Source organism: Xylocopa sonorina, chromosome 6 (genome assembly GCF_050948175.1).
Source record: "Xylocopa sonorina isolate GNS202 chromosome 6, iyXylSono1_principal, whole genome shotgun sequence".
Lineage (NCBI taxonomy): Eukaryota > Metazoa > Arthropoda > Insecta > Hymenoptera > Apidae > Xylocopa > Xylocopa sonorina.
The window spans coordinates 1,546,033-1,560,030 of NC_135198.1; the positions used below are offsets into that span (position 1 = coordinate 1,546,033).

At 35.9% G+C, this 13,998-nt stretch overlaps 1 protein-coding gene across 3 annotated transcripts in view; it reads left to right on the plus strand.

The window, feature by feature from the left end:
• LOC143424776 (thyrotroph embryonic factor) overlaps positions 1–13,998 on the plus strand; it is a 97,198-nt gene that overhangs the window by 77,154 nt on the left and 6,046 nt on the right. For 2 of the 3 annotated variants that reach the window (XM_076897045.1, XM_076897043.1), the window contains 4 exons: positions 7,869–8,014; positions 9,060–9,297; positions 12,882–12,985; positions 13,544–13,681. In XM_076897045.1, the coding sequence (XP_076753160.1) occupies positions 7,869–8,014; positions 9,060–9,297; positions 12,882–12,985; positions 13,544–13,681 (626 nt within the window). The remainder of the gene's footprint in view (positions 1–7,868; positions 8,015–9,059; positions 9,298–12,881; positions 12,986–13,543; positions 13,682–13,998) is intronic. The other variant, XM_076897044.1, reaches the window with a different exon arrangement.

The following is a 13,998-nucleotide window of genomic DNA, read 5'->3' on the forward strand; positions in this document are numbered from 1 at the left end:
TAATGGATATTTTATTCGGCCCCGCGAATTATTACCTGTCAGATTAATTTCACCGCGCGCCGATTCAATTAGAAACGCCGCTCGCGATTCCACGTAAATTATAAAGCTACAACCAGATTTTCAGAATCGATGAGGTTTCACATTCTTCAAAATTAAGGTACCGTGAAATTAGCGTAAACGGGGGGATGTTATACGATTCCAGATTGATCTTTTTCTATGCGCAAAATAGATAAACATCCGTGTTGATTTAGTTTTCAAGCTGTTTTGATTGCAAACTCTGAAGGATTTGGGGATGATTTTTCATAAACTTGGAAAAGTCCTTTAAGTCTTCTTCAGAATTAAATTGCCCCGAAACTGCCAACTACGAGATATTTTGTACTTTACGTTACAAGTTTAGATTTTTATTCGTGGCGTCCTAAACGAAACATGATTCCAGCGCGGTAGTTCGTGTTAAAGTACATTGTAATCTCGGAAAATTGCGTACTCGATGGTTTCTGCTGAACATATCCAACCATTGATTTCTCTTCCTTCTTGAAAAAGTTAGGTATTTAAACGACATTTTCTCTTGACACCGTCCGCCCTAGTTTCGCTATAATACAGTAATAGATCTAACTAGACATACACAGATACCGATCAACGAGCAGGGGATAACGTACAATTCCATACATTGTACTTTCTATACAGGCACCCATACGATACAAATACGAATTATTTCTAACAATAATTAATGTAAGGTCACGTATCGTGCTTCTTGTTGGTGACTGCTTCTTAATTTAATAAAGATATTGTTCATATTAAATAGACTGTACATTTTGTGTACTTTTCCAAACGTGATTTTCCAGTCCGCTCTTCCAATAATCGCGAACTCTAAATTCAGAATGTTCTGTGAACACTAGAGTAGCTTGTAATGTATGTTAGTCTAAAAAAATAAGTGTACTTGTCACAACAGAAAATGTTTGATGCGTGTGTCTTGCTCTGCTAGGACAAGCGGATCCGTCTATTGCGATATTATAAATTTTGTCGATCATCCGGATAGTAGCAAGTAATGAACCTAAGAAGTGCCTCGGCTTGAACAATGAAGCAGTGACGCAAAGGATTCGAAAGCGAAAACGTGAACGTCTTATTAGAGTCCGGTATAATAAAAGCGATAACACTAAATCTTGACCCAAAGTCCTCTTGAATATTACTGTTGCTCCGTGCGGGTGTACAGTCACCATATGCCTAATTAAAATGAAAACTGACAATAGAATCGGTTCGATTTAGTACGTTCGATTATTCAGATCGAACAATTAATTTTAACGTCCATCGAATAAGAAGAAATTTTCGAGGAGATCGGGCTTCGTTTCGCGCGTCATCAAGATCGTACGCCGATTTTTATTACCGCGAAGACGACCAGTCGCGCGGATGTTTTTCCCGCCGCCACTCGGGGCGTACCTGCATGACTCACGCCTTGCGTCGAGCCAGGTAAAACGTTCGCGTGTTGCCGATTACGTAAACGAGTATCTTGCAGAGGGATCGGAATGACGGAGAATCGTGCCGTGGGGGGAGAGGCCGAGAAGCGAGGCGAGGGCGACGCAGAGAACATAGTAATTAGAGGCACGCTCTCGGTAGAACGAAGTCGCGGGCCCGGGGAACTGGTTCTACCGTTAACGGAAACCGTCTCAGGAGTCAGCTTCCTTCCCTGTCCGCGCCACGCGACGAATGCTCTTTAGAGTACTTCCGCTTCACTGTTACGCGGCCAGTTCAGAACAGGAACTCGGTCAACTCGATTCGACAACCGCATTTCGTGTACCATTCCCGATCGAGTCTGCTAATAAATACTCTTCCGCTCTCTCCCTTCGTTAATTAATTTTTAATTTTCTACATTTTTTTCGCTAATCACCGACCAATTCGCGGTTTAAATTACTTGATAGACTCGACCGCTGTTCTTAGTTCGCCCATTGTTACCGGTTAATTTGTTAGTTAATTTGTTAGTACGATTCGTTCGTTTTCAAAGCGGAACCAATTATTAATTATGCAAGCATCGTACTTAAAGTCGATTGTTAATGAGACCTAGAGCGTGATATCTCTGCTTTAATTTTCTTTCCTCGAATGCCTCGGATGCTTTTGGATCGGCTGTAATAAGTCGAACAACAAACTCGCTACGCAACTAGTTATCTCGCCCTCTCGAAATCTACTCGGACGAAACTTAACGGAAAGGTTTCGACGATTATTCTGCATCACGTGCCTACCTCCAATTATCCTCGCTTCCATCCAGCTGATCCTCTCTCCTTCCGCTCGGTTTCCTCGCCTATCCCACTCTCTCCGTCTCGTCGTCGGTGCTCCTCTTTACCTTCGACACCGATTTCCCTCCACCTCTCTCCTTTTCCATTCGTGCTCCAGCCCGGCCACGCAACGGGAGATTAGTTCCGCGGAACTGGCGACGGACCGACAACCTTGAATCAAATTGCAAACTGTCGTTGTTTAGTTGTTTAGCTAGCGTGCACGGAGAAACCCGTTGCTGCCTCTATGGTTATTACGCTCTTAAAGCGTCCCTTTTAAGGCGTGCTTCGCTCTGTGACGGTCGCAGAGATTTTTATTAAAGTCCTCTTTTGTTACGTTCGCCGCGTTGATCACGGCTCGCGATGGGATTAATCGAGTTATTTGAATCGAATTTAAGGGACTCGGTGGCTTGACAAGTTGTACGGACAGCGATTTTAGTATTAACAAACTATGGATGAGTGACAGCGTCAGCTGAACTCGTAGCGTACGTCTGTTGGCCGAAAATTAGTGAAATACGAGAAATGTGCACTTTACAGAAAATGAGTAATATCTTCGCAAATAAATAGTACATAGCATTTCGAAAGTATGGATTGAGTTTAAAAAAAAATGCAACTTTTAATTTTAGAAGAGATTTAAGAGAAGAGCGGTAAGAGAAAAGCGTGATAATGTTTATATAGCAATTTTATTTACTCTGATACCTTTTTTTAGTGTATGATACTTTTGGAAACGCTCAAACAATCAAACAATTAAACTTTCCATTCTATTATGTACAACAAGTTATGCGAAACAAAATATTCATTAAATAAGGGAAATCAAACGTTAATAAGTGCGTTACTAACATTTACGAATGTCCGGCATAAAAGGTATTAATATCCGATCCGCCCTTAGTGTATTAAGTTAATGTCGGGTTGGTTGGTACAATTTTTACTTGAAATTTGTATTCTCAAATTGATTCGAATCATTTAACTCCGAATTCGCTTCTCAGCTCTCGTAAATATCCGCTTGGATCACGACCGAGTCCAGATTCCAATAGTCTGTACCTGTTGCTATGTAACTGATTTATTTTAAACAACACTAGCGTGTTCGCGGATCGTCAGCTGTTGATTGAAACAAGTTATCTATGTTTGCTTCCAACTAACTGTGGCCACCGTAAACCCGTTTGGTGTAAAATTTTTTTTCTTTATATTTTATGTTTTATCGTTAGTAGATTAACTTTTTAAATACTAATATGATAGAGTGTAAGCTGAAAATTATTTAAAAATATCCAAATGAAATAGGAATATTTAATATTTAATATTTTTTAAAAATATTAACGAAGTAATTTACTCTTTACACCATTTCAGACAAAAATGTAAACTGTCCAACTATAAAATCGTAATTATTACTAGTTTAACAAACGAATTTTTACAATCGATCCCAGAAGAATCAACTTCTATAAAAATATGGACTGAAATTTACTCTTGTTTTGATTCTTTATAATTTATTATTACTGAAAGTGGTATAAGTCCATTTGTGGTTAAAAGAATCGTTTCCTAGTTTAATACTTTCATTAATTATTATTGTATAATATTATAATTAGTAAACAGGTTTACAGCGTTAAAAACATCCACCGAATTGACAAACGTCTGCAAATATTTTTATAATTAATTCAAACGCAAACCCTGAATTATTATGAATATAAGAAAAAATGGATTTATACCACTATCAAAAACAACGAAATACTCAAGCTTAAAAGTAAATATCACGTTCAACTGAAAATGGTTCCTAGTTGAAATTACGAGTGGGCTAACACTTCGAATTATCGTACACCAACGAGTCCATCCTCCCTAAAAAGAAAATCGAACTTTTACGTTATTAACGACCTCCATTATTCTCTTAGTGTCATTTCTTCCCGCATTCAGGCCGGTTTCTTTCACGTTCGTTTTTTCGACTACGATAGAGAGGCCAGCCTCTTAGAATATCGGCACTACGGCGACACAGTTCCTTTTTCCCGCCGCGATGTAGGAAGCCGCGGCCATCAGAAATTACTTCGTGGAAGAAAAACAGATGAAGCGCGAGCGGATCACTCGGTGGCCTTGGAGATGTTCCTCCAAAAATAGTAAGCCGACCTAACAGCTTCGTTTGACTGTTCCTATTTCGTTTAGACGCGTTCCTTCCGCGTTTTTCCTCCCCCATCGACGATCGCGTTAATTGTTCTCGATAGACCGGAAATGGCTCCGCGTTTCCTGGTTTCGTTCTGTCTTTGTTCTAACAGCGAATATTTGCTTCGGTACTTTTCGGCTTCTTATCCGTTTGCTTCCCTTCTCTTCGGATCTTCCTCATTCATCATAAATCTCTGTGTTCTTAGCTTTTTACGAATTTGGAAACTTCTACATTTTATCGATATCCATGGTATTCTTTTATTAGGTTTCAATTTTGTTATATCTGTGTTTACAAATACCGAGAAGAATTCGTTTAGTTCGGGAACAATCTGTTTGAAAAGAAAAATGGATAATTGACATTGTTTATCTTGAATAGAAGTCGATCACGTTTAACGGTATCATCTCCTTTCCTATCATTTCGTTATTTTATTCCTCTTTAGTTTGAAGTCTTCAAATAATTCATTATTTCCATAACTCGTAGTCATTGTGTGCTTTGGCATAAAACGTGCAACATTTTTATATTAATATAACAAATTTTTTATTTAGAAAAAGAAGGGGAAAGAAACATTGGTAACCGGTAGGAATGGTCTGCTCTACACACTTGCGAATGTAACCTCAAATTTGCGAGGTCGGTGTAACAATGCCTGATCTGCGGCATATCAGAAAAAAACGAAAAAAAGATTTCCATGGAATTTTCCATGAAATTTTTACTAAACCTTTACGTTGCAAATGTTGCGGTGCTATATTTTCCGAATATTTCATACCATGTGACAGTCCAACAAATTCCTTAAATTCTCTTCAAAAATATCTCGCAAACATCTTACTTAATGCAAGGTGTCCGCTTTATTGGTAGTCTTATTTTTCCTCAATTTTATAAATTCGAAGAAATGACAATAAAAATGTAATTATACAAAACGGTAGCGTATTAAACTCTCCAATATTAAAGTTGAAATATTTTCTGAATTAATAATGTAAATAGTAAATGTCATATTAAATGTAAAATTAGTCGTTTTCCTCTTCCCTTCTTCTCAAATACTTCTCATTCATAAGAAATACGTTGGCTAATGGTAATAGTAATACTACTATCGAATTAATATTTCTCAATTACATAATTTGTTATAAAAAATTTTCAAGTGTCGAAAGCGCAACAACAAGTTTCTTGGACTAAATTTTACAAATGTTCCTTCAAATCTAAGTTGTGATTATTAAATATTCCTATCGATGTCGTTAGAAGCTCTCCGCAGGTGAAACCGACGACAGAATGTTTTTCCCTATTTTTTTATCTTCTTTCTTTCTTTCTCCTTCCCGTTCTTATTTCCGATGACTGAATGTACAATTCGAGCGCGACAAAACCGCTTTCAATGGTTATTATAGTAGGGTACACCGGCTCGCCGTGCCAGCGAGGCCCGCGACACCACCGTAGTCTGATAGATTTCAACGAACACAATTTTAATATTCATACTCCGCCGTCAGTCTATTCCGCGGTGCCGACATGTATCTGCTCTATGAATTATGGCTCGTCATTATTGTAAATCGCGATTTTGTTAATCGCAGGATCGTTGCTCCGAACAGAGGAACCATCGAACTTTATCGGTACTTATGCTTCGATTGTAATCAGCTGATATTACACGATAATTAAAGTTTAGGAGCCGTGAAAACTGTAAGGAATAGCATTTTCCTGATACGCTGTGTTAGTCACAAATTTTTGCGTTACTACAAAGGAACGGTGGACATTTCTCATAAGTAGGCAGATAATTCCGTATCATCGATTAATCTCTTTGTTTTCCAATTTTTCCTTACGTGCAACCAGTGCGTAACTGAGGCAACTATAAATTTTGATTTTTATAAAAAATGTATTACCAATAATGAACAAGTTGATTGAACATTTCTATTGTAACTATTTTCAATGCTGAATACGTTTTACATAAATCTAACGATAAAGATCGTTAATATTTTGATAAAAAACCATTATAATAGATACCTGTTACTATGTTGAATATGGAATAATAAATTTATGTTGAACATTTTTTTGCATAATTAATTAACTTTTGGGGGAATCCTGTCTTAATTTGATAGAAACGCTATCACGATTAATTCAGGTGATATATGTATAAGGTGGTCGCGTCACGGATGAAGCAGTTGTTCCTTCTGAAATATTATTAATTTGTTACTGTCATTAACTATTATCAACGATTTACAATATATTAAAAGCAAATCGCCATCTCTACGTACGACAAAAAAAGTGAAAAAGACAAAACTGAGAGGCGACCTACTACATAGATTCAATTGCATGGGGTATCTTAAAACCAGCAATCTACTTACCTACGTAAATCTTTTACGGTTCAAACGCTACTTAATTCTATTCTAATAACTTAAAATAAGTTAACAACTAAAATGGTCTCCATCTTCTTGTTGCAATTAGAAATAATTGTATATCTTACAGAATATGAGCCGTTGTTTTCTCAATTATAAAAATATTGGCAAACATTCATATATTCGTTTTATAATCATAAGATCTAAATAATTGGACAGGCAAGTTTTCTTGTTATAATAACACAAGTTGACAGATGATTCTTTAAACTTTTTATATAATAATGTCAATTTAACAAAGAATACATTGTTCATAAAATTAAAAATTAAATCTATTTAATCTTATTGTATGAGCAAAAATTGTATATTTGTATGTTTTTTGAGCCCGTAAATTCACGTATTAGGAGGGGGCTTTTGGTTTCATCTTCAGGAAAACTAATTTTCATAGGCTTTTTCTAAATTAAAGTAATCGGTAAACAGGTATATCAATAAATATTCATAGCTGTCAAAACCATAACATTATGAGCGAATGTTTTTCAAAACGAAACAAGTGGCTTTTTAGTTATTGTCATTTTCATATTAAAACATAATAATTTATAAACATGAATTATTCTAAAAAGTGGTAGTAGCAACAACGCAGATCGAAATTGCTTACAACTTCTCGCCGACTAAGTTGAACCCTCCATTAAATATAAAATAGTAGCTATACAGGATCGAAAAATGTATGTTTAATGTTTGTATATGTAAATATATTTGTATACTTATTTTTATCTTTAAACGATTAAAAAAATTGTAACATTTTGTTTCTGTTAAGTGTTTGATTAGAAAAACAAACTGTAGAACTCTGCGTAAAGAGTAATATGAAAAAGTCTAAAAAAGAGTATTATTATTTATCTAAATATGTTTTAAACGACCGAGCGACAGCTCGGTATCCCAGATACTGGAAAAGTTAATGTCGACACAACAATGACATAACAGTGAGATGATTTGAAGAGATGAGAAGATCTTTTGAAAAGTAACACTATAAAATAACAAAGTTTAAATTTGTTTTCTGAAAGATAGAATAAATAAGTTAGAAATGTTTTTTATCTGAACGCAACTCGACGCTGTAAACGTTTTCTACTAAGTAACAGAATCGAAATTGTTGTTTCGCAGGAAAACAAGGCAAAGATGGACCGGAAGAGAAGAAGGACGCCGACGGAGAGTTATGGGGCAATGTGGAAGCGCAGGCCGCCTTCCTCGGCCCAACTCTCTGGGATAAAACTCTACCGTATGATGCCGACCTGAAGGTATTGAACCATGTATGTACAAAACGCGATACGGTAAGCTCACAACCCGACTGAATATGGATCCGAAGCCTATATTCTTAAAACTCAATTCATCATATAATTTCAGCTAATTTGTTCTTTCTTTTCATTAATCGTGAATAACGCGAATAATTCACAAGTCGGAAGTTAAAACACGTTACGCTTCATTTTATTTGCTTATTTCGGTACGTTACCGTCACTTTATGGTATCGTATTATAAGGTACGATCGTCCTCGCAAACAACGCTATCATTTATTTGTTACTCGATTCAAGGAAATAGAAATATTTAATTTCTAAAAACGGATAATATATATTATATAATCCTCTGACGAATTAAAAAATGTAGTTAACCTTGAAATGCAACTTACATCTTCATCGCATTAACATTCTCATTTGATAAGGTGAACTTCTCATAGATATACGATGATAAAATAGCACAGCTGAAAATGCATTAAAAATTTGGAAAATATAAAAATTATACTAACCTAACTAGATTCTAGGTGGGAATTCACTTATTGCGGCACACAATTCCAAGCTTCTTTCTCTCTATCTCTATCTCTTTCTCTCTATCTATCTATCTATCTCTCTCTATCTCTCTCTCTCTCTATCTATCTATCTTTCTCTCTATCTATCTATCTATCTATCTATCTATCTATCTATCTATCTATCTATCTATCTATCTATCTATCTATCTATCTATCTCTCTCTATCTATCTCTCTCTCTCTATCTATCTATCTATCTTTCTCTCTATCTATCTATCTATCTATCTATCTATCTATCTATCTATCTATCTATCTATCTATCTATCTATCTATCTATCTCTCTCTATCTATTTCCCTGAATGCATAAAAAAGATATACAAATAAACATGAAATACCGTAATAATAGATAATCAGAATCTATCATCCGGTTAATCACGTCGCCCATGAGAATTCGTATTGAATAATAACACGATATCTGAGTTGGTAACTGATGAACGTAGCGTTTTGTAGCTGAAAATGAAACCAAAACGAGGATGCCCTTTACCCTGTGTTACAGTACGTGGATCTTGACGAGTTCCTCTCCGAGAATGGCATTCCTGTAGACGGGGTGGCCGGTGGCGGGCAAGGCACGATGCAGAGCGGACAGTTGCACAAGATCAACAACACGGAAACACCAGGACACCAAGGACCGGCCGGTCTTCATTTGGAACCGGTGACAAAGCGCGAGAGATCACCCTCGCCGAGCGAGTGTTGCTCCCCCGACACTATGAACCCTCCCTCACCCGCGGACTCCAGTGAGTGAATTTCTCCCGGTTCTCTCTCTCTCTCTCTCTCTCTCTCTCTCTCTCTCTCTCTCTCTCTCTCTCTCTCTCTTTTACCTTTCACGCCAGGCTTGTATAAACTGTTGCTCTCTACCGAGAGAGAACCAGCGAAGACGTGCTTTTCAAAACCAATTACCGTACGGAAAAACGGGATAGTTGCGCAGAAAACCGTTTCTTTTGCTTCAATTCTTTTGCTCACACTTTTTCCAATGCTCCCGATCCGATAAAATTATCTAAAATTAAGTAATTTAGATAATGAAAGAGTAATTTTAAGCTACAACGTTTGCAAACCTGTAACTCCCTTTTTATTATTTTCCGTTTTTATCGTACTAATGATTAGTGCACCTAGCTGCTATTTTTTTATACTTTATTGGCACAGTCAAAGTTTCAGGGCTGAAATAAAGCGAATGTACGAGTATGTAGACAAGATTAAATACTCTTGACTAATCATAACTGCGGTGGTCAGATAACTGTAATCGAATATTGACTTTCAATTATGGTAGGCATTAACACGGATACTCTTAGGATTAACCGCTGTTGAGTACTTCACTATAACTACACTATAGTACTTCGGCCACCTTAAATTCATCCTTTTGCTAATCAAATTTACTACTTCTACTTAAATATTTTATTTAAAAAGACAGCCAAAAAATTTCATTCATAATTTGGCCAAAATTTAATTTCATAATTTGGTCTATAATGGTCCTACCGCAGTAGCTGCTGGTAACTTAAGGTACATATTCATACAATGATTATAACAATTTCTGAATGTAACAATAGTAACCGAGTTGTCAATTATATCCAATAAATGTTTGCGATTTCAAGTTCCACCTAGTATATTTCTTGCAGAAAATTTTATTTTCCAAAAAGTACTTGTTCAATGAGGTTCAACATCGGTGAATACGAGGTAGTAGAAAAAGTAGAATTTGCCTTGTCTGAATAAAAAAGAAAAAAGAAATTCTTCTACATTATTTATAATAATCCAATAACGTTGTCACATTAACAAGGAAACATAGATTTGGTGTTCTTTTAAATAAAATGTTTACGTAGAAATACTTGATTTTGAAAAGTGTGAATTTCATTTGGTAAAGGGCAACTTTGATTTGCAAATGGGTGAGTTTAAAGTGCCAATACTACAGATGATTTGTTACACTTGCGGGGTTTCATATGGGAAACCTTGTTGTGTGGTCTGGAGGGGGTATTCAGAGGGTGTGATTAAAAGAAGTTTCGAGCGATTCAACTTATCATCACTTATAGCTGCGAGGATCATGATCTTCAAATATTACTCGGGCAGGCCTGTCTTGAACAGTCTCTCCGTCGACCTCAGTGTCGATCCTGAAGAGCTTTTGTTGTTAGTGGTTTGCTTATTTCGATCTTCTCTCGCCCAAGAGGAGGTTCTAGTTTAGTGGTTATACTCGACAAAATTAAATTCACTCTTTATATGTATAGAAAATTGTCCGAGGCAAGAAAACTTATAAATTTATTTTTCAAACATCTGAACTAGAACTTTAATTATAATAGTTGTTATACCTTTAGGTTAATATAATATAAACCAGAAGAGAAGCTTTTTTGTAAAAATTACATAATAATAATTTTGTTATTACTACTTCAATTACTTGAACAAATTATGGAATAATAGATTTCTTTTTTCAAGTAATGTAAAGTAGTTGTTCCTTTCCTGAAGGTTAACAAATAAGCTCGTTAAAAATATCTTGGAATAATTTTTATTATTAAAATATAAAGAAAATACAAAGAAAATAGAAAAATTTTGTCAAACATACTTTAGAACAATTCTTCTTTATTCAATTTTTCTTTATTCTTCTCTCTCTCTCTCTCTCTCTCTCTTTCTCTATCTCTCTCTCTTTCTCTCTCTCTCTCTTTCTCTCTCTCTCTCTCTCTCTCTCTCTCTCTCTCTCTCTCTCTCCGCTCAAGAAAAATCCCAATTAGTATAAAAGTATTCTATCATACGAAGACACTGCTTGTTACGTTGCTTCTTAACTAATTCTGTTCAATAAATTTTATTATACCGAAAGTATCGCAGAAGTAGCAGAATCGAAAAGGCTGTTCTATCTCACGGTCGTACACATTTCAGGAAGCTTGGAAGACAGAGCCGCCACTCAGAACTTAATTGACGAATATGATAAGATAACGAAGATTACAAAATCGTCATAGTTATGCCTAGTAGAGACCTAAAGACATTTTATTTAGAAACAGCTCGGAAACAGTTCCTACGCATAGTTTTTATTGCCTTCAAGATAAAAAATCTAAAATCTTATTCTCTGAAAATTGTTTAGAAACAGTTTTAATCTCTTCTGTCCGAAATCAAGAATCACAAATTTTTGTGACAACGTTAAAGCATTTGAGATCTTATCACGACAAATTTCTTCGCTCAAATTAATTCGTATTTATTATTGAAAATTATACTAATGCAAATAGAAATAGAATACCCGCTTATTCGCACCCCATCTTATTGAATCCCTGTGCGATAATAAGATAATAAGTCACATTAAAGTGTGAAAGCTGAAAAAGGAAATATATTTCTCCCAAATTCAAGGTATACAAGGCAATAAATTCATTAAATACATTCATCACCATATTTATTACATGTTATAGGTCCTGAAGTTTTATACAGTGGGAACATATTCCCAGCCAATTTATCATTTCTTCATCTGTATTTGTTTTCCTATTTGATATTGCGTCTTGTGGAGATTTTATTCAAGCAAAATCTTCTCGTTTCACAACATATAAAAGTAATCCATTTCTTTTTTTCCTTTTTTCGGCAATTCTGTATTGCTAATGGACTTGTTCCATTAAAAAAAAAAAAAAAAGTGGCTCATATATACAATTGAATTCTACTTCGACGCTAGCAAAACAAGAAAACGAGAGAATAATAGAGTGAAAATTAGAAAGCCATTATGTTGAAACTATGATAAAAGGTTAAGCGAGGACTTGCAAAAAGCAGTTCATGCGGTGGTCCATCTAACGACGAATGTAGATTGAACGAGACCTGAAACGCATTTCAGTTAGCACTACATGGCGTTGACAGAATCATTGAGACAACTCGTACAAGAAAAGGGGAAAGAGATTGCGTTGCGCAATAGTGGCAACTCGAAACAAAAAGCAAGGTTTACAATCTCCAGGAATGGAACATAAATCTTTGGAAATCGCTACAAAGTTTAATCAAATCCGTAAACTCCAACCACTTTAAGCAGTTTATTAAAATTTAAAGAACCTTACGAAATTTCAAGTAATTCTCGTTTATTAATTCCAAATGTAGCATAAAAAAAATAAAATTTATGCGGGAACTATTCGAAAAAGGTTTGAGGATTGATTAAAAAATAGACTAGATTTTTACTAGGCATTGAGATGAAAATTCATTTGGGTGAGGTTGCAGTGAATGTCTCAGGATCGACCACTGCAACGACGACGATACATCCGAGTTTTCGGACAGCGTTATCGAACTAGACTAACGTTGATTGTTCCGTTCAATTATTCCGTACCCCGCGTAACAGATTTCGAGGACTCGTCACGAATACAATATGGCTTCTCTCTTGTAGCGCTCTCGATGGCCTCATCGGGGCGAGAATTCGATCCACGCACCCGGGCCTTCTCTGACGAGGAACTGAAACCCCAACCGATGATCAAGAAGTCACGGAAGCAGGTCAGTTGATTCTCGTCATACTTCTTTTCGATACTTTTCATTATAGAATATTTTTAGCTTCGCAAAGATGTGCTATCTCTTCCTAAATTCGTTCTTATTTTTTGCTTTCTTTTTTTATATGACAAAATAGAATACTTTAAAACATCCATCTTCGAGACATCCTTTAACATCATAAAAACATTACATTTTAACATCATACCACGTCTAACACCTTTAAGGTGAGCACATAACGTTCGCTGAATGAGGTCGATTGAATTGATTCATTAATCATTTCGTTGTCAGCTATAAACTGAATGGGATGTGCTAATTGTAAATTGCATTTAACTATTTTCGAGAGCATATAGTCGGTAGATTTTCATTCGCGATTGGTCGATACTTCCTATTTAAAAATTAATGCAATAGAACCTACGAAATAGGAAAGAGAGAACTTTATTAACACAGACTGGGCTGCGTGTTTTACTGTTTCGCTACGATTTGAATGGAAATTGACTGTTCTCGTCTTGTTTCTATGCACGCTCTAATTTCCTGCTGTTTTCCATGGCCCACCGCCGACCGCAGTTCGTTCCGGATGACCTGAAGGATGACAAATACTGGGCGCGTCGTAGGAAGAATAATATGGCAGCGAAACGATCACGAGACGCGCGTCGCATGAAGGAGAACCAGATCGCTCTCAGGGCCGGCTTCCTCGAGAAAGAAGTAAATCTTCCCACGCCTCTAAAATTAAAGAATCTCGATGAAATCATTACAGTTCCATGGTTCATCCAAAATAAATGTAACAGACACTTATGCGACAGTTAATTCTTTGAAAGGAACTGGAATAAGTACAAAATATTTTATAAAACGGTTCCTGTAACTTTGTAACTATTAGACGTCAAACTAAACCCTCTTGCAATTTTGTTTTAAATTATTCCGAAATACGCTCTTTTCTTTTCAGAGTAAGAGTATTTTGACATATTTTTATATTTTTATATCAACTAGAAGGTCTAGTTATCGATTTCTGTGATTCATTCGCT